Below are 21,136 nucleotides of genomic sequence, written 5' to 3'. Positions count from 1 at the left end.
ACCAAACAGAAAGAAGCATTTTCTAGTGTTCTTTGAGCCTAGAGATTATGAAGCTCCAAATCTGATAGCCTGCATCCTGTTTATTTAACTGCACTGTTGCTCTCATGCATGTTCACGTGTACATGCAAGGCAAGTTTTGAAGAAAAACAAAGAATCTGTATTTACACAACTCAGAAGGTGCGCCCCTTTAAAACCACAACAATGCAACTTTTCTGTGCCGGACACCAACGTAGAGAGAGGAAAGATGCCACTTTTAAAATCATAGCCTTTCAACACAAGCGTCTGCAAACTGACTCTGAACTGCTTCTCACTTGTGGCATGAGCTTCATCTTGACTCGAAAATTCTTTTCTTCCTCCATCTATTCTGTCAAATATATGTTTACACAATGAAAAGGCCAGTCTTCTATCAGTAATAAATGCCAGCAAACCAGTGAAAAATCAAAATGGCAAAGTTATGCAGATCTGCCTCTGTAAGCAGATAATCTGAAATGGGCTAACTTGGGCTATCTTTGTATCACACATCTGCATCTTATAAAGGTCAAATATTTAATAGAGAGGAACATCTGAAAGGCTCGACAGCAAGTACCAGAAGCCCCGGTATCTAGGTGAATGAAATGGATAGACATGATCAGGTCAGCGTGACAGACGTCCACAAAGTATCTCCTCCCCCTTCCCAGTTTCTCTCCCCACCTCTCACAAGGAAATGTCTCATCATCTACATTTCAAAAGGGAAAAGCTCTGAGAAGCACATTCATCAGAATTACCCAGGAAACAGCAAGGACGAGGGAATATACCTGAAACGGTGCCCCTCCAGCAGGGTATAAACTTTTCAAACTGTCACCCAATAAACAAAACCCCAGCTGCTCAGGGGTTCCGGCAGCTCAGGCCCCTGGGAAGGGAAAGCCACCCCCTCTCCAGGCAAAGGATCCCCGCGTTTTTTTTTTACCTTTGTGTTCGCCGAAGCCTGTTCCCACTCCTCAAATGAGGCAAAGTAAAGTTTGAGAGCACAGTCCAAAAATTAGGGTCAGACATATCCATTTCTTTCTCTCTTCAATTCACTGCGGGTTCAAGGCCATAGGACCAAAATGGGAAAAGAAAAAGACAAAAAAAAAAAAAAAATCCCAATTATCTACTCACTCCCTCCAGAGAAAACGTGATGTGAACTGTGATCTCAAGAACTTGGAGCGTGTCTGAGAAGTACCCGTCCTGTCCTAGCCTTTAATTAACACACAGCCATCTCTCAAAAGGTTCAGGAAACTTATTTCCTCTTGCGTTTGCCCTCTCCTAGTCAGCCCTGGCCGGCTATAAACAGTAATTACAGGAGTTTAGCCGTGCGTTCTGCTCAAAATGCTGTCTGTGTGTGATTCAGTCCAAGGTACTTTGTCATCTGTTTGGCAGATACCATTCGCGGCTCCTACGGGGGTGGGGACGACGACTATTTTAAGTCTTCGGTTCCGGGAGGCTGTTGCTTATCTGCACAACCATTCACATCCGAACATGCCCAGTGCGGAGTTTCCTTTTGGTATCTACATACAAGGAAAAGAATTTGAATAGAAAAAGCACCTCTTGCCCTCCCCTCTTGGAAAAAAAAAAAAGCAAAACTTAAAAGCACTTTTACAAAACTGGCCTATTAGAGGACTTGAACCTGACACCTTTGTGTATCTTCCCGGGGTCCAGTTGGAAGAAGGGCAGCAGGGCCCCTTCGCACAGGGACAGCCCCCCAGCCCCTGGGCAGACAGTCCCCCGCGCTCCCCCAGCGGGCCGCCTGCGAGCCGAGCGCGGGCTCCTCGGAAGGCGGGCGGGCGCCCCCCGGGAGCCCCGGAGCAGGCGCCGGACGCCCGAGCATCCTCGCCGCGGCCGCTCCCCCATCCCGGAGCCAGGAATGGATCAGTCCCACTAAATAAATAAATAAATCCAGCTGCTGCTCCGGAACACGCTGAAGTGTGCGCTGCGCACACCTGAAGGCTGATCGGTGATTCACCGCAGGACGGATCACAATTAAAACACTCCCAGGGAAGTCCACGATGACTCCATGCCTCGACGCTATTTGTCCTACTGGGAAAGCACGCAGACTGGAAGCCACACTCCCCCTAAACCTCAGTAAACTAAATTTATGAGTTTACATCCATTCGATGAATTACTACAGTGCACACCTGTTTGGCTTCATGGACAGCAATACAGATCTAGGTAATGGTCAACTACTACAAAAAAAAAAGACACTGCCTGGCATTTACTTAACAAATGCTAGAAATATTTTCTCTTCAATTATGTGAGAGCTTGAAAGGAAGAAATGAAAGGAGGATGAATCAATGCTGTCATTATTCATGTTGAAGAAAAGCCTGGTATTTAAGTAACTCCCCCAAACCCCAAATGCTTATGTCAAAGTATACAAAGAAAAAAATAGAATTTAAATTAGCTGCCCTAAATCTGGTATGTTATGGCAAAAGCATACTAAATTTTAAAAAATTTAAGGACAATTAAACTCTAAAAAATGGCTTAGTCTCTCATCCGGTAAATACTGGGAACAAACTTGCTTAAAAAAATAAGAGAATAAAGAGAAAGTGGTGATGTCAGACACATGGGAGAAGGGTAAACAAATACAAGTTTGCTGTGGGATCCTCTTCATCTAATTCTTGTAGCCCACAGAAACTTTTTCACAACAAGCACTCTAAGAGTTTCTGATGAGTATTCCTGTATAGGGCTTACTTACCCATTATCTCCTCACATTCTTACTGAGCCTCCACGGGTCCTTGAAACCAGTAGAGGTAAGACACAGAAGGCAACATTTTCTCAATATTAAGTAACAAAGCATACTTCACCGGATACTGAGGGGCATAGTCCAGTATTGTTGCCCCATAGTAAGTCATAGCTTTGTTTAAAAAATGTTTTTAGGTAAAAAACAAACAAACAAAAAAAACCCCAAAACAAACAAACAAACAAACAAAAAAAAAAACCACAATGATTTTTTTAAAGGCTGAGAAGACAATGCCCATGCTCCAGAGTAGGGTTTATCAACCTTGGCACTACTGACTTTTCAGGCTGGATAATTCTTTGTCTGGGGAGCTCTCTTATACATTGGAGGATGTTTAGCAGCATGCCAGACCTCTACTCACTACATGCCAGTAGTGACAATCAAAAAAGTCTGCAGACATTTACCAAATGTTCCTTCCAGGACAAAATCATCCTTGGTTGGGAACCACTGCTCTAGATATAAAGGCTCCCTCAGAGAAAGGTGGTACAGAGCACTGGTGAAGAGCAAAAATCTTGGGTTCAAATTCTAGATCCAACACTTACTATGACCTCAGGCAAGTCACTTAATCTCTGTCCATTTTCCCCAACTGCAACATGGGGTCCACAATAGGACCAACCTCTAAGAGGCTGAGAGACATGAATGAAAAGGAGACGGCGTACATAAACCCCTTCATGCAATGTCTAGCACACACGGTGCACAAATGCTGGCACCATGCAGAAGCTAAAAGAATACTATGCTGAGAGACCTGAGACTAGAGCACAGGGCACCCCACAATGTGCCCTCTACTCTTTAGTGCCTGGAAGATGTCCCTACCGAGATGTTGATCACACTGTATTATAATTAACTGTTTAGTGCTGTCTTCCCTACAGTCTGTGAGTTCCTCCAGGCTAAAGCCACGTTTTATTGGTCTCTGTATTTCCAGAACCTGAAAACTCCTGGTTTATACAGTTATTTAATAAATCCTTTTTGAATGGACACTTCAGATGCCCAGGTATCTATTATTTCTCTTAACATGGACTGAAATGATCAATATTAGCCGATCAACTGATTTTCTTAAAGAATACTGAATTCTTAAGAATCCTATCAAGATGTTAAACTCTAAAGTCTTTCTCTTATTGACTTGTTTTCATCTATATCTTATATCTATATAAGATATTAGTGCTAACATTCCTCAGGTATCAACATGGCTATAAGGGTATCAACATGGCTATAAGGGTATCAACATGGCTATAAGGGTATCAACATGGCTATAAGGGTATCAACATGGCTATAAGGGTATCAACATGGCTATAAGAAATGTCACAACCAAATGCAAGTAAAACTCCCCTCCTCCAAGGCAAGCCCAGGAAGTAGCTTTTTGTGCTCTCGTTTAGGTATCCAGAAGAGGGATAATTACATATTACAGGCTGCCCAGAGAAGAGTAATCAAGATGGTGAGAGGGGACCTCAAAGTTGGACATACAGATTTTGAAGGAACTGTGTGCTGAAAGTGGAGAAAAGAAAATTTAGGGAATAAGCAATAGCTGTCCTTGAATATATTAACAGAAAGAACCATGTGGAAGAGGGTTTGCATCCAAAGATGAAAAAGGCTGAGAGGGTGGATGTCCTATGGGAGTGTCTGAGCAGAGATAACTTGAAGGAGATACAGTGAGTGGCACTCAAGCTCCGGAAGGTTTCAAGACCTCATGACATCTCTACCTCCCAACTCTCATTCTCTCTGGTCCTACTAGAAAAGCCCACATATTTGGGCATCCCCTATAATGATGATAGCAACTAAAATAAATAAATCAATGACATAAATCATTGCTTTCTTCTCTGGGTTGAATGATGGATATCCGGGTCTGTGGGCACCAGATGTCATTACTACCTTCACACTCTGCATTTTGAGAAATCCATTACACAGATTCTCAAAGGGATGGGTAAAAAGACATGAGCATTTTAAACTACATATGCTTTAATATGTTTTTGGCATTTAAAAGGCTTGGGAGGATTTGGGTTGTATCCAAACTGAAAAAATAAAAATAGGCAAAGTATACCAGGAGCCAGAAATGAATTAGTTAATATAGTGAAAGTAGCTGATATGTTCCCACACTCATTTAAGATAAGAGTAGGTGTGACACTGAATTGTGACTTGTCTTCTAACCTGCTTGACTTGATTTGGGAACCTATGATTCAGAAGGCAGTCAGTAAACACAAGAATTAAAACTGTCAGAACTACTGACATTTTCCTACAGACAAAATAATTATATGGGCAGAAACTACAGTTTACTTGCAACTGCAGTAAAACTCTTGACTGCAGAACTAAGAGGGAATTGAGATTAGTGGAAATACTTAAGACTATAGCTGATCTAGGTCAATATATAGATATTCAGCAAGATTTTCTACTTACCACATAACAACTAACCCTATACAACAATAGACAAGTGTTGTGATGCAGAATGCCCATTCATTTAATCAAGACGATATTTTGACCATTAAGCTAAGTGAAAATGAGTGAGCCTGTCATCTTAACGAAATACTAGCTTAGAAAGAAATGAATATTTAAAAATGCTCAACTCCTTCATATTCATTCCCCTCCTACATACAAAAAATGCCAGGTCCTTTTTACTGACTTGAATTCTGTCTAGTTCTGACCCACTGCCCCATGCCCTTTGAGAAGGGTATTTCCCACTCCACACAGAACAATGTCAAAAGATTATATCTCTGGAGCCTTGTCTTGAAGTTAGATACTATGAAGTTAGACTAAGTTTTCCAGTGTGAGTGTGAGGTCTGGGAAGCTGTCAGCTCCCTGCTCAGGACACTCTGGCCATGAGGCGACACTACGGAAAGTGGGGCTGATAGAGAGAGTCCGTAAGTATTCCACTTGATCCTGGCCTGGTTTAGGGATTTCGCTGTGAACTTTGCCCTTTTCCCATCCTCATTGTCAGAGCACCTAGAAGTGACTACTTCCCAAGGCTATACACACCTTCAGGCCCACTTTGGTCACCTTCTAAATGCTTTCTTGAGAGTATAAGGCTAGGAGTGTGAATTGCAAACGGCCTGTCCTGAATGAGCAATCTTTGTAATCACTCTGTACACTCCAGTAAATACAGCTTAAAGACTGAGACAGAAATGTGAAGAAAGCTGCATCAGCAAGGAGCACATTGAAAGAAAGCTCTTTTAGTGTTATTAAACAAATTTGTGCTTACAGTGCTAAAATATGGAGGAAGATAAAAAGATAAATGAAAATTAACTTATACATCTGAATGGTGAAAACCAGAAACAGATAATAAGGAGGGTTACGTCGTTCTGGGAATATTACAAAAACATTTTCTAAACATTATCACAGGGTTAAGAGAGACTCAGATTTTTAAAGTGAATGGATAAGGAAACAAATAAAAACTGATTTCTCTTTTCTGATAGGTTGAGCAGGGAACTAGGCAATACCCAGGCATGGGGTGAAGGGTAAAGTTCGACAGAGGAAAGAAAGGACAGGCTGAGACTGGCCAGAATGGGAGGAGAATCTAACACTTTCCTCAGGCATTCTCTGGATCCCAGGAGAATCAAATGGGCTCAGGAAAGGATAGCAGATAACCAGTAACATTACAGAACCTACGAGGAGAGAATGCACAGATATGGGAAATGAAGCACTTTTCTCCCAAAGTAGCACGTCTCTGATTTGTATGATGGATAAGTAAAGCAGAACGTTTATACAGCAGCGCAGACCATGGCACTAGGGAAGGTGAAGAATCATTCCTCCTAAGCGTGCTGTAGCACTCTTCTCTTCTGACTTTCAAGCAGGGGAAGGTCCTGGGAGAAACCCCACAGCTTAGGGCTCTACCCACTCTACCTGGTAGGAAAAGAGCTGGACATGCTGCCAGAAAGGCATGACAGACATCCATAAAGGGCCAGAGGGGGTCATCCTTGGGAAGGAGACTACTGGGCAAGATCCAGAGATGAGTGTGTCTCTCCATTCTCAAAGAGCCACCTGGAAGATCCACCAACATACTATATGGAGTCTTGGCCTCTAACAGAGCTAGCAATCCAATTATGGAGCTGGGAGCAACACTTGGAGACCAATGCCTCATCTGACAAATAGGAAGGCTAACTCCCCTATCTTGTTTTGAGACCAACCTTTGTTGTCACTTGCTCTAGGCAGCCTTCATAGATACCCTCCACCCACAATGGATCAGATATCCCTCTACTGGGCTCTGCTTCTGGGAGTTCCTGTGTGAAAGGTTCTCCCACTGTATCAAAATCCAAATCCATTTATGTGCAGATCAGTTTCCCATAGAGTAAGAGTTCCTTGAGAGCAGGAGCTATACTCTCTTCATCTTAAACTGGCACTACCACCATTAGGATGAATGTTAAGATGAGGGAGAAAGGGAAGGAGAAATGAAGAAAGCACTGGGGGTAAAGGAGTGGGCAGGGGGAAGAAGAGAGTGAGGATGTGACCCTTGAGAGCAAAGCTAGGGCAGAAGGCCTGATATTTTGAAAACTGGTCCTATCTTATGTCTTTAAAAGCTTTTTCTGTCTATTCCTATTTGAGTTTCATGGGTCCATGACTCCATTCCATTATCTATGTATGTTGTATCTATTAGGTAGGTCTATTGTCTCAGATTTCAAAATCTCAGAAAACAGAGACCATCATATGTAAGTACGTATATGTATATAGCCAGCTATGTATGAAATGCTAAATGCTTTTTGATGGTAGTGAATCCCAGTTACTAACCATTGCGTTAGACTCTCGATCTGGAATTAACTTCAAGGACATGGTGCTTCTTGATCCAGAAGCTTGGGTCTAAGGTACATCATTTCTCATCTAACTCTTGAGCATGAATTACAGTGCAATTATAAGAAGTGTCAATTTGGTTTAAGTGGGTCACTGTGGTTATATTTAGCCCTTTAGTAGCTGACACTAAGACCTTTCTGTAATATAAGATTAAGGTTAATTCATCAGTTCTTCCTTTCTTGAATATTTTTCCAGGTCAGACATCTAAAGTTATAGAAAATTATCCCACTAAAATGAGAGGTAAGAGTTTCCATCAAAGTACCACACAGGGAACATATATATTATATTGGAGGAAAGCCCAAAGGCACAAGACAAAGTCAAGTGCTAATGAATCCTCAAACAGCCATCAAATGGAATTTTAGAAAACCAATACAGGCCATTATGGTAGGCTGATAATAGATTCCAAAAACATCCAGGTTTTACTCTCCAGAACCTGTGAATATGTTACCTTATATGGCAAGAGGAATTCTGCAGATGTGATTAAGGATCTTGAGATGCGATTATCCTGGGCTGTTAGGTGGGCCTTAAATGTAATCACAAGTGTCTCCATAAAAGCGAGGCAGAGGGAGATTCGAAGAAGGTGGCAGTGGCAACGTGACACTGAAGCAAGATGCTATGTTGCAGGTTGTGAAGATGGAGGAAGGGGGGCGGGGAAGAGCCAAGGAATGCAGAGAATGCAGCTCGAGTAGCCAGATAAGACAAGGACACAGATTCCACCTGAGTGCTTCTAAAGGGAGCTCAGACTTGCAGACACCTTAATTTCAGCCCAGTGAAACTGATTTCAGACTTCTGATCTCTAAGATTCTAAGCGAATACATATATGTTGTTTTAAGCCATTTAGTTTGTCATAATTTGTTACAGTAGTTTTGTTACAGTAAACACAGAAAACTGAAATAATGATGTTTTCAAAAAAATGTAATAAATAGGAAATGCTCCTGAAATACAATTAAGAAAACAATGAATGGTGGGGGGAGGGGATGGGTGCATACCTACAAAATGAGTGCGATGCGCACTGTCTGGGGAATGGACATGCCTGAAGCTCTGACTGGGGGGGCGGGGGGCATGGGCAATATACATAACCTAAACTTTTGTACCCCCATAATAAGCTGAAATAAAAATAAATAAATAAAAAGAAAAAATGGAGTTCTGTGATCTATGTCGTTTAAAATAGTATACATATATGATTATATATAAATAAAAAAATGGAAATGAAGTATTTTAGTGAACACCCATGAGTGTGGGATTATGATTGATTTTATTCTGCTTTATAATTTTTATATTGTTAATAAATCTATTTTTAATTTAAAAAATGTTTTAATTTCTAGAAGCCACACATTTGACAGAGTCTTGTTATGACATGAAAAGTTGAGTTCCTGTGAATTTTAGAATATTTTGAAGAGTTTACAAACTTAAGAAAGAACACTTTTACTATGACATTTTCATAAAATTTGATTGCAATTTCCTGGCACATGAAATAAAATGCATATGTAAAAGTTCTATGAACCTTGGAAAGAAATACTGAAATTGCTTTAGAAAAAGGAAATCATTCCTACTCCCAGGAATTTTATAATATAAAAATGAAAAAATATCTCTTTCTAGACATAAATCTTGTCTATGACAACTGGACAATTGAGTATTGCCTAAGCTGACTGGGTTATAAATCCATAGAGTGCTTTGGTTTGGGTTGATTATATATATTATTTGCAGATTGGTAAGGCTGTGCATTTATGTGAGAAGTTTTGAATTTCAGACATTCTGCCCTCCATTGTGTCATATAATGAAAGCTTTCTTCTTTTGTTGCTCAGAAAAATCACATACTCTTGAAAAGCTAGCTAGTAATATAATACTATTATATTACTTTTAATAGTATCCAGGTATGTATACAGTTAAAAATGATGTTCTTCATTTCAAAGAAATAATTATAATGTGGGATTATCTCCCCCTTTTCCCCAACACACAGAAATTTCTTATTTTCCCTGAAGCTAAATAATTGAGATTTTACTATCTTTACTTAGCTAGACTGTGAGCTCTGAAAGGTACAGACTAAGTTTCTGGTGCCAACCACTGAAATAATCTTGTACTAAACATATTGTCATACACGTTATAGAAGACAACCATATTAAAGTTCCCGGAAAGAAAAAACTTTTTGAAAGAAAAAACTTTCAAAAAGAAGTTATTCCAGTTAATAAGAGTTATAATAATAGCCAGTCAGGTCACCTAATATAGTAACAGATAGGTGATGGATGAATATCCATCAGCATGAAATAAGAATCATCTCTATTAGTGACTCTCAGGAAATGAAGTACATACAGAATTATGAAGAACGCTAATATACCAAGGATAAAAGAAAAACAAGGCCAGATGACATGTACACAGCAGAAATAGAAAACTGAAGAGAAAAAAGCAAATCCCATTTAAAAGTGGCAGTCTCTTCAATAAATGGTGCTGGGAAAACTGTATATCCATATGCAGAAGAACATACTGCCATATACAAAAATCAAATAAAAATGGATTAAAGACTTACATCTAAGACCTGAAACTATGAAACTGCTAAAACATTGGGAAACGCTGAAGGACATTGGTCTGGGCGATGATTTCTCGAGTAACATTCCCAAAACACAGGCAACCAAAGCAAAATTGGACAAATGCTATCACATCAAGCTAAAAATATTCTGCATAACAAAGGAAACAATAAACAAAGCGAAGAGACAGCCAGGCAAGGTGGCTCGAATCTGTAATCCCAGCACTTTGAGAGGCCAAAGGGAGGATCACTTGAGCCCAGGAGTTCGACACCAGCCTGGGCAGCAAGCAGAGTGAGACCCTGTCTCTAAAAAAAAAATAATAAAAAACAAAGGAAAGAAACAACTCACTATCTGCAAACTACCCATCTGACAAGGGATTAATAACTTGAACATATAAGGAGCTCCAACAATTCAATAGGAAAAAAATCAAATAATCTGATTGAAAAAATGGGCAAAAGATCTGAAAAGACATTTCTTAAACTACATACAAATAGCCAACAGATATATAAAAAAAAATGCTCATGATTTGTCATCAGAAAAATGTAAATCAAAACTACAATGAGGTATCAGTTAAAATGGCTTTTATCAAAAAGACAGGCAATAACTAACAAATGGTGAGGAGGTTGTGGAGAAAGCGGAACCCTTGTGCACTGTTGGTGGGAATGTAAATTAGTATAACCACTATGGATAGCAGCATGGAGGTTCCTCAAACTAAAAATAGAACTACAATAAGACCCAGCATTCCCACTGCTAGGTATGTACCCAAAAGAAAGGAAATCAGTGTATTGAAAAGATATCTGCATTCCCATGTTTATTGCATTACTGTTCACAACAGCCAAGATTTGGAATCAACCTAAGTGTCCATCAACAGATGAATGGATAAAGAAATTGTAATTCTATATATAAATATATAGACAATGGAATATTATACAGCCATAAAAATGAAATCGTGCCATTTGCAAAAACATGGATGGAACTGGAGAACATTATGTTAAGTGAAATAAGCCAGGCACAGAAAGATAAATCTCGCATGTTCTCACTCACATGAGGAAGCTAAATATTAAAACAACTGATCTCATGGAGATAGAATAGAATGATGGTTACCAGCGGCTGAGAAGGGTAGCAGGGAGTTGGGGGGATAAAGTGGGGATGGTTAATGAGTGCAAAAATATAGTTAAGTAGAATGAACGATATTTGATAGCACAACAAAGTGATAGTCAACTATAAGTTATGGTATACTTTAAAAAAACTAAAAGAGTGGAACTGGAATGTCACTAACACAAAAAAATGACAAATGCTTGAGGTGATGGATACTCTGATTTAATTAATACACATTGCATGCCTGTGTCAAAACATCACATGTACCCTATAAATACATACAACTATTATGTACACATAATAATTAAAAATTAAAAGTTAAAAAGTGGCAGAAAAATATACTAGGTTGGAAAATTGGAAAATGGATGAAAAGTAAATTGGGTAAAAGTTTTTACTGTATAAAAAATAATAAAAGAACAACAGATTATCATGTTTTCTCCCCACTACCTATACCTTGGTCATGGCTTCCATTATTTCTTTCCTGGATTAGTGCAGTACCCTTCCTGCCTCTCAGTGCTCCCTCCTGGCACTGAAACCATTCTTCCAAAACTGCCCATCTCAAGCATGTGCACACACAATCATATCACTCTCCCATGAAAAAAGGTTCAATGGTTCCCCATTGTTCTACAGTAATATTTCTCCATGTATGGTTTCTGTCCTACCACCATTGACTCACCTGGAATGCTTGTTAGAAATGCAGATTTGGGGGGGTTTCTCCACACCCATGGAATCAGGAAGCCTAGAAATGGAGCCCAGGAATCTGCATTCTATCAACATGTCCAAGTGATTCTTGTGCACGTTAAAGTTTGACAGGCATTTCACAAAAGAAACCAAAATCTCTCTAAATAGAATACTTTATGATGCAATCCCTAGTTATCCCTCTTGTATTATCCTGTGACACACATCCCCTTATCCTTTATGCTCCAATAACAGTAAAATATGTACTTGTCAGAAAGACTGAATTACTTTGAGCTCCCAAGACACAGTAAACTCTGCCACACCTCATTGCCTTTGCACATCCTGTTCCCTCTTCCTAGAATTTCCACCTCCTCTGCTTGGAAAACTTCTGCTCATCTTTCAAGTGCGAGCTGTAAGGTCACCTCTCTGACAAAGTGTGCCTGACTTTCTTCTGCAGACATAAGTGGTTTTTCTTCTGGCTCCCCAATGAATTTTATGCATATACACACCTCTTACAGCAATCATTCTACTGTACCGTGATTATGTTTACAAGACCAATTCCCCACTAGGCTTTAAGCCCTCCAAGTACAAGGACAGTTTCTATTCATCTGTGTCCTCGAAGTACACAGTAGATACTCAGCAGAATGAATGGATGCACGCACGTTATTTTCTAAGGCTAAAAAAAAAAAAAAAAAAAAACCCTGTTATTTTTCTATTTTTCCAACTTATACACATGAGCCCTAAGGAGATGCTTCCAAAATTATTCTGTCTTTTGTCAAATGGTTGGATGATTTTTTAAAAGTACTGTCATTATTGACAATCTTTGTAATGAGTAGTAACAACAAAAAGAAAACCCACAAAAAGTTAAGTCCATGATATTTAGGCAGATTTTAATGGTGTATTAAGAAGAAAAGAACCAAAAACCACTATTAGCTTTTACTTTCCTTCACAATATGTATGGCTTAAGTGTTATTTTGTCTCCCTTGAAAAGATGGATAAAAACAGCAACTCAGGCAGAGTGACCTTTTTCCAAGGCTGGAAACTCAATCCTGCTGGGAACATGATCAACACACACAACCCACTGCACAGAACAGATGAGAATTGAGAGTGCTCAAGGTGTGTGATCTGCTGACTACCACCTAACAGCTTGCGGCTTCTGGCTCAGATATGTCAACTTCCAGGGCGAAACCTTCCACCCAACTGAGGAGCAGTTGTGAAGATGAACAGGCTTCCGACTGGCAGATCAGAGTGATGTTTGACAATCAGCCTCCTCTGTCCGTCTCCTCTCCCAGCACGCTGTCTCCTCTCCCAGCACGCTTCCTCCTCTTTGGCAAATGCCCATTCCCACATCTTGTCCTGCTCGTATTCCACAATCAATCCCAGCTAAGGTTTTAACTAAGAATTAACATTTCCATTGATAACACTAAAGATGTGACCATCCAGCTGGGTTTATATTTTAGAGGGGATTGAAAGTTTTAGATAAAAGTACAAAGCATAAGTGATGGGAAGAGTCTACCTGTGACTTCAGAAGTCTGAGTTTAGTGGATGATGCTACCAATCAGAATCTGGAGACAGGCTTCCCGAGGAGTGGCGGCCGTCACTCCATCTCCCCACCCCTTCCATTAGAGAAAAACAGAAACAAAGATGCAAAACACTGAAAAGGCTAAAAGGTCTCTGATGTAGACACTACTGTCTCTTTTATTTTCCTCCCAGTCATCAAGAGTAGATGACCTATTTACTAATTATGCAGCCATCAAAAATGATCATTATGAAGAGTATGTAACAGCATGGTAATACATTATATGGAAAAAAAGCAACAGAAAAAGCATAACTATGTTATGATGACAATCATATAGAATCATGTATGCATACAAGAAAACATCTGTAGGCATCATAGAAAACTGAGAACAGTTCATCCTAATTTATTTGTTTTTATTCCCACTATTGCTGTTTTAATATATTTTAAAACATGTATTTTAATAGTTATTTCCTGGTCTTTAGTAACTTGCTTCATGACTATATCCATTTACCTTCTTGCCAACTCATCTTCCCTGAAGCAACTCCAGCTACCTTCAAATAACACTGCTTGACAGAAAAAAAAAAAAAAAAAAAAAAAAATCACACAGAAAAAGCAGGAGGGTCCCAGGCTGTTTCTGGTGAGGGCTCAGGAAAGGACAACCTTCAGTCCTTTAGAAAGGCTCAACTATAGATTGCCTGGGGCTACAAGATAAACACAATCGTCATTTAACATCTTGAGTGGAATGAGATACCATCAAAGTCTTTTCTCTCCCCTTTCAAAATAATCATTTCTTCTGCTTAATCTGTGTCTAATATTACAGCTTTAAAAACATTACTGCAGAATACATGGCTCAAAAAGATCCATCCAATGATTCTGTCCCAGAAAGTACCTAAAACTTGTAGAGGTATTGTTTGTTACTTTCAGCTTCATTGGGGAGCAAAGCCTGCTATACGTAAAGAAGAGCTCTGACCCAGTCCCCTAAATTACAAAGGTTATTTCAGATGTGCTTTAAAGATATGAGACAGGTAGTGCAAGTTCTGAGTGAGTCTAATACACGTCTTTCAACATGTGACCGAGGGGTTGTGCCCATTACTTAACATTTAAGTATCCAAAGGAGGACCATTTTTGAGAAGGGGAAAAGAACTCTTGGTGGCATCTCATAAATATGAGTCATGCCATAAATTACTGAATTTTTTTCAATGTTCTACTCTCCAACGGAAGCAATGAAGAACAAGTGGGAAACAATGAACAAACAAATAGACCAGAGTATGTAAGCCAGACAGCCAGTTTTTATAATTGCACAGTAAGTATCAGAAGAATGTCTCATGCCTGGAGTCTCTCTAATATCCTTTCTCCCAACCCACTGATACCTCAGAGTAGATTAGGGCATAATTGCTTCTTTGAGTGAGGTAGCAATTTAAGGTCCTAGATTTCAGAGTCATTATGTTTTGAGAAGCTTTCACTGAAGCAAATGTGGACCTTGGTTTTTGTTTTGTTTTGTTTTTTTAACCCAAAGAATCAGCATTTCAGTATAGAGTAGCTAAATTCATAATATTCTATTCTCCCAGGCCAGGCGCAATGGCCCACGCCTGTAATCCTAACACTCTGGGAGGCCGAGGCGGGCGGATCGTTTGAGCTCAGGAGTTTGAGACCAGCCAGAGCAAGAGCGAGACCCCATCTCTACTAAAAATAGGAGGAAATTAGCTGGACAACTAAAAATATATAGAAAAAATTAGCCAGGCATGGTGGTGCATGCCTGTAGTCCCAGCTACTTGGGAGGCTAAGGCAGGAGGATCGCTTGAGCCCAGGAGTTTAAGGTTGCTGTGTGCTAGGCTGACACCACGGCACTCTAGCCCAGGCAACAACAGAGTGAGACTCTGTCTCAAAAAAAAAAAAAAAAAAAAAAACAAACCTTTCTATTCTCCCAGAAATAGTCCAGTAAATAAAACAATAATAATATCTGTTTCCCCAAAGAGATCCCATCTAATTTATCTGTCAGATTCCAGGAAACTCTAGAATAGATTCATATCTAGAAGTTTAAAAGTCCAGTAAAGTAACTTATGAAAAAGTTTCAGAGAAATATAACCAGGTACATTTATAATCAACCAAGAGACTGAGTAAGACAGAATGGTCACATGGCTCTTTAAATTTGAATATAAAACTGACCTCATAAATATACTTCTAACTTAAGTTTATCATTGATTCTAAAACTAACATTTTCCAAAGCCATATCATTTTTTTAAAAAGAGGTCTTTTTAAAATTTCTTGGATAAAAGAGAACAAGTAAAGCATAATTCATAGAAATCCACTGATAATCCATAATTTCACTTTATGAAATTATTTTAACTTTTGCCACACTGAAATTTCCATGGAGCTGTCAACGACTGGCAAACGCACAATCTGAATTTCACTTCCTCCGTGTCTATGAAACCTGTGAAGGGCTTGCTGGACAGCACTGAAATGCCCTCAGAGAGAGGTCAAGAATGAAGCTACAAAAGCAACATTTTCAGCTAATTGATTTATGTGTATCTAAGTCACTGAATATTCTGGCATTTATTACAAATTTTAAAATTTTAAAAATATGAGACATGGAATAAAATTACTTAAAACAAAGATTTAAGACAGATGGTCTAAAAATTCCTTTATATTTTAACTAAAAAAAAAAAACTATCATATTTTACTTATTCTAGAAAAATGTTGTTTTATTCTTCTTTGGCTTAAAAAAATTTTTTTGCCTAGTATGACTATGTTTTTCATTGCAGACTCCTGGGAACTCCCTTAAAAAGTTTATCCAAAACTATATTTCCTTCCATAAGGGAGCTGGTTTCCAAATGTCAGTGGGTGGAAAAAATTATGTTTCACCATATACACAGTATTGTCACAGGCTATGCTTGTTTGCCCACGGGGGTTCTGATCAAAGCCGCACACCTGCATTCCTGCTGTGCCGCCATTCCCAGATACCAGACTCTGCCCAATTTGCCTGAATAAATTCTGGACTGTCACATACTTCAGTGACACAGTGAGAACTTCAGCTGATCAATGACTGGGCTAAACCACTCGGGAGACAAGCAACTCTCTCAGACGTGCAACACTATTACTGTTTTTGAAGCCTTGATAAGAATAACTGGCTTCCTCAAGGGAAAATAAAGAAACTAAAGGAGATTACAAACAAGGAGGCATGAGGGGAGGCAGAAACAGTTTAAAAGTGCTTCTGACAGACCTAGAGAAGAGGCAGAAACCAGGGCCATTTAAAAACATCAAGGTCCCAGGAACTCTTACCTTTGGAGACCCCATCTGAGAGACTGTCAGACATATTAAAATACACCAATATTCCATATGAATTTTTTTCGCTGTGAAACATGTTGTAAGTATTTTATATTTTTGCTTCATATCTTAGCAATCTTCACACACACTTGGGAATTCTCACGAAGTGTGAAGATCTAAAATAGAAACTGCTTTCAAATATAACATTTTTGTGAATGTTAAATTTAACAATTAATGAAGTTGATATGTGATGTTTACAAATATCTTATTTCCCCTAAAAAAAAAAAAAAAGCTGTAAGTCACAACCTGATTTCAGAGATATTAAAATGAAAAATGTATGTTTTCATACATAAATTATGGTATAAATTTTGATTCTACAGTTTTTTTGTGTTTTTCAACCAAAATCTCTTTCCCCTTTGTGGATTCAAATTTGTCAAAATTCTATGAATGTTTCTTCATGCTTGAGAACCTGGGTATGTATGGAGGGGCAGTATCACATAGTGGTTGAGAATATGGGTTTTCCAGAGCTACTGCCCAAATTTTTAATTACAGCATCAGTACTTTCTAGTTCCGTGATCTTGGGGTTAATTACTTAACTTTTAAGTGCTTTAGTTTCCTATTCAGTAAAATGGAAATAATAGTCCTTACTTCACAAGACTTCTGCTAGGATTGTCACACTTTTAAAGTATTTAGAACAGTGTCTGAAATTCTAGAAGTGTTAGTCACATTACTGTTATTTTATACCTGACAGATAAAATGGTTCTGGAAGAAACACTCACTTCCCCTAGCAAAGCTGCTCACTTAGTGGAACCTATCTTGAAGGAATTGGATGGACCCCACATTTCAGGCAGATACATCCATATACCAAGTCCTAGACCAACATCCTTATTCTACCTTTTCCTTCTCAAAGCTTCTTCTTTAGGAAAGGAGCAGGGGTGATCCCAATGCTAAGGATAACCTCCCATGGCTTAAGGGTCAATGACTAGGCACAGGATCAGGGAGATTAAGCATCTTTCTCTCCCCAGAATAAATACTAGTCACTTCCCTCTAGTGGCTGAGGTGTACAAGTACAACTCCCCCAGCCAAGTGCAATGCTTCAGGTTGGCTGTAATGGAAATTATCAGACAATGGTAAACTTAAGCGAAAAGTCAATTTTAGGCCAGTGGCTAAGAAGGCACAGAATAACAAACATTTGAGTTTTTAAAAAAATAAAGCAATATTAAACATTTGCATAGTGTCATAATTATTAACGTTAGCATCACAAAAAGAGCAACTTTAATTAAATGCAACCTCACTGTAACTATTTCATACTTAACTTCAGTGTCTCTTAGTCAGTGTAATCCACATAATAAATAGCTTTTTGTTTCCCTAAGTTTTTTAATGAACAGGGCTCATTAGTTTACATAATCATCCTTAAAACTAGGGCAGCGCTCCCACTGTCGCTCTGCAGTAAAATATTAATCCTACCAAACCAAATATTTGACATGATCTGTTGGGCCTGGAGTGTTTTCCTTAAGACCATTAACTTTCTCAGGGGTATATGGACACAACAGAAAAAGACACACACACACACACACAAATACCACATTTTCAACTACAGTTCTGTTACACAAGGAATATTTTACGAAGTAAACTAGATTTTCTTTGAGTATTGAAATTATTTTTTAGCAGGTTATATCCTAAGTCATTTTAGCCACTCAGGTATTCGGCTCTTCTGAAAGGTTTTGATTTTAAAAACACATTGCACATGATTCATCAGCATGTTCTATACGCTATATACTGATTAGGTTACACCAAGTAAACTATAAAAGTGTTACGTTTTTCATTTATAAATTCACTTTCATTTATAAATGTCACCTACATGGCATGGAAGATGTTCCCAAAACAAAGCTCTCGTTTTTTCCTGTAAGATTTACACACACATATACACATATCTGATTAAAAAAAAAAAAAAAAAAACCTCTGAGCTAAAATATGTCCATTAAAGAGTGTATTTTATTCTTTCAGAATAAAATGTACGCATCAAAGAACGTACCATATGCAATGCATATTAACATACAAGCATCAAGTATTTATTCTAGCACATGCAATACCATGAAGAATCTGATTAAGTCTACATAATTTCATACTCATTTAAGATTCTGAGAAGTATATAATACACACACGCACATTCATATTTGTGTGAAACAAAACAAGGCAGTGTTGAAAAGGGAAGACTATGAGTTTTAGACATTTCTTTAATAAGGCAGCAATTCACCTAAGGGGTGATGTTCTCTCTGCATTTGGACATGTGGGACTAGAAATAAACAGAGGAAATGATTTTCTTTCTATATTAAAGATCAATGATTTCTCTGTTTAAAAACTGATGGATCCTTACTGCCTATGAAAATAAAGCCCAGCTTGGGCTCAGTTTCCCTTTCCAGCCTGGGCACTTAACACTTCTTCCCTGCCCTCCTCCACCACTGAGCTCCCCCAGACCTCCCTGCTCGGCTGCTGTGCCCTCTGCCCCACCGGGGTTTCCCTGCTAGCTCTTCTCTTCCTGATGGGCAACTCTGCATCCTTCCACATCCTGCTGAAACTGAATTAGACAGAATTAATCCTCTCTCCTCTGGTCTGTTATTATATTACAGCTGTTCTTCTGTCTGTCCTCCCTGAGGGAAGGTCATGGGTCATCTATCTTGGTAGCCCAGCCTCTGTTGGGGATCATTATTGACAATGAATACACGTTTGTAGGATGAACGAGTGGTTCTATAACATGTGCCTACATGTAGGTGATTTCAAATCTTTCTTAGAAGTAGGTAGGATGCAAGACATAAATGAAGTTGAGGTTTCTATTGTTGCTGGACTCCTTACTGGAGTTTTCACTACCATGCTAAATACACTGCCAATATTTTTATTCTGATTCAGTGTCACAGGCAGTGGCCCCACATGTGGAAACCATTTTCCCCTACTCTGCCTTTGTTTCTATTCCCCCTTCCCATCCCACACCCCTATCCCACCTACCCCAAAATCTTATCTTTCCTCCAAGCTGGGACTCCTGTCTTATCCACTCCAAAGGCCTTTTCCAACTACTCAGGCATGCACAAGCAGGCTACAGGTTGAAGGAAAAGAAAGAGAAATATTGTAAAATCATTCTAGGCCTGCTGATGAAATAAGGCTGGCACTAAAGATAAACCTGATTTGGTAACAAGGAAGGGCATCAAAAAGGATAGTTCTTGGGTATCTTTCAATGACCAATAACCCCAATTTACCCAGGAGGAAAAATCAAGGATCCCTCAAGCTGCTAATATCAAAAAGGCCTTTGTCCTTTGTCAAAGGTTTCTTCTAGCACCTGCATTCTACCTTCCACTCACAGGCCTCCCATCAATCCCCCACCTCCAAAAGGTCACTTATTCCATGGCCTATTCATACGTTGGCATGGGCCTTTCAGTATCACTGTGTACACTGAAATCCCTTCATTCTACTTCTGTGAAACCACCCACCTGGACTTCCTCCTAATCCCTGGCCATGCCTCCTCTGGTGGCTCAGCCTGACATTGGCACCTGTAGGATCTCAGGAATCTTCCCTGGAGCCACTTCTCACTAGCTGACTTCATCCAGTCCCCTGGCTTTATACCTACTTGCCAGAATCCCAAATTTACTTCTTCAGACTTAACCTTTCCTTGGTATTCCAGACTTCACATGGGTATCGTTATAAAAGCATCTCAAATCTAACACGAACAAAGCCAAACTCTTGACTTGCTTCCATAAGCCTGCTCTTCCCCAAGCCTCCCTACCTTTGTGAACAGACCATCACCTTCTCTGTTAGTCCGGTGGACAATCTGGGAGCCATCCTTGTGTCCACGCTTTCCCTTACCCCCCTCCCTCCTCCAACTTACGCCCTGGCCAGTCCTCTACAGCCTCTCTTCAGAATACAGCCTGAATCCATCCACTTCGCTCTAATTTCACTATTTAACCCCCTCCCTAGTCTGAGTCAACGTTCTCTCCCATCTAGACCACTTTTTGAGCCCAATCTACCCTCTACACAGTAACCAGGGGAAATAGAAAGAGGCAAATGAGGTCATGTTATTCCTCTATTTAAGAATATCAAGTGCCTCCCCATCATGCTATAAGGGAAACTCAATCTTCTTACTCTGACTTATGAAGTCCTCAGGACATGGCCCTGCCCCCATCTGCCCGGTTTATTCACACACCCGTCCCATACTCACGCCACTCCTCTTAGCTTGCTCTTGCTCTGGGTGGTCTCTCTACTAGGTATGCTTTTGCTCTGGTTTGCTCGTGGCTGCTGTCCTCCAGTCATTCAGCTCCAGCTTGCGTGCCACTCCCTCCGAGAGAAAGAAGCCACCTGACTACTCTGTTTCATTGCTTGGCAGATTACGTGGCATGCTCCAGCATTTTTCTGGTTTGTTTATGGTGCATCCTCGTCCCCTTAACCCCTGTACCCCACTAGGATGTAAGTTCCACGACAGCAGAGACCTTCTGCATCTGACCTGTTCATTACTGTATCCCCAAAGCCTAGAAGACAGCCTGGCTA

At 39.6% G+C, this 21,136-nt stretch overlaps 1 protein-coding gene across 10 annotated transcripts in view; it reads right to left on the bottom strand.

Moving 5' to 3' along the window:
• The window catches only part of MAST4 (microtubule associated serine/threonine kinase family member 4), a 510,487-nt gene that overhangs the window by 149,593 nt on the left and 339,758 nt on the right, over window positions 1-21,136 (bottom strand). For 2 of the 10 annotated variants that reach the window (XM_069492554.1, XM_069492557.1), the window contains exon 1: window positions 947-1,356. The exons of the other annotated variants lie outside the window; for them this stretch is intronic. In XM_069492554.1, coding sequence (XP_069348655.1) covers window positions 947-1,038 — 92 coding nt within the window. In that variant the 5' untranslated portion in view covers window positions 1,039-1,356. Of the gene's footprint in view, window positions 1-946; window positions 1,357-21,136 lie in introns of those variants that run through there. 10 annotated transcript variants of the gene reach the window in all.

This window comes from Eulemur rufifrons, chromosome 17 (assembly GCF_041146395.1).
Source record: "Eulemur rufifrons isolate Redbay chromosome 17, OSU_ERuf_1, whole genome shotgun sequence".
Classification (NCBI taxonomy): domain Eukaryota; kingdom Metazoa; phylum Chordata; class Mammalia; order Primates; family Lemuridae; genus Eulemur; species Eulemur rufifrons.
Note: the sequence above shows the minus strand (reverse complement) of the source record. Positions and strands in the feature narration are given on the sequence as shown.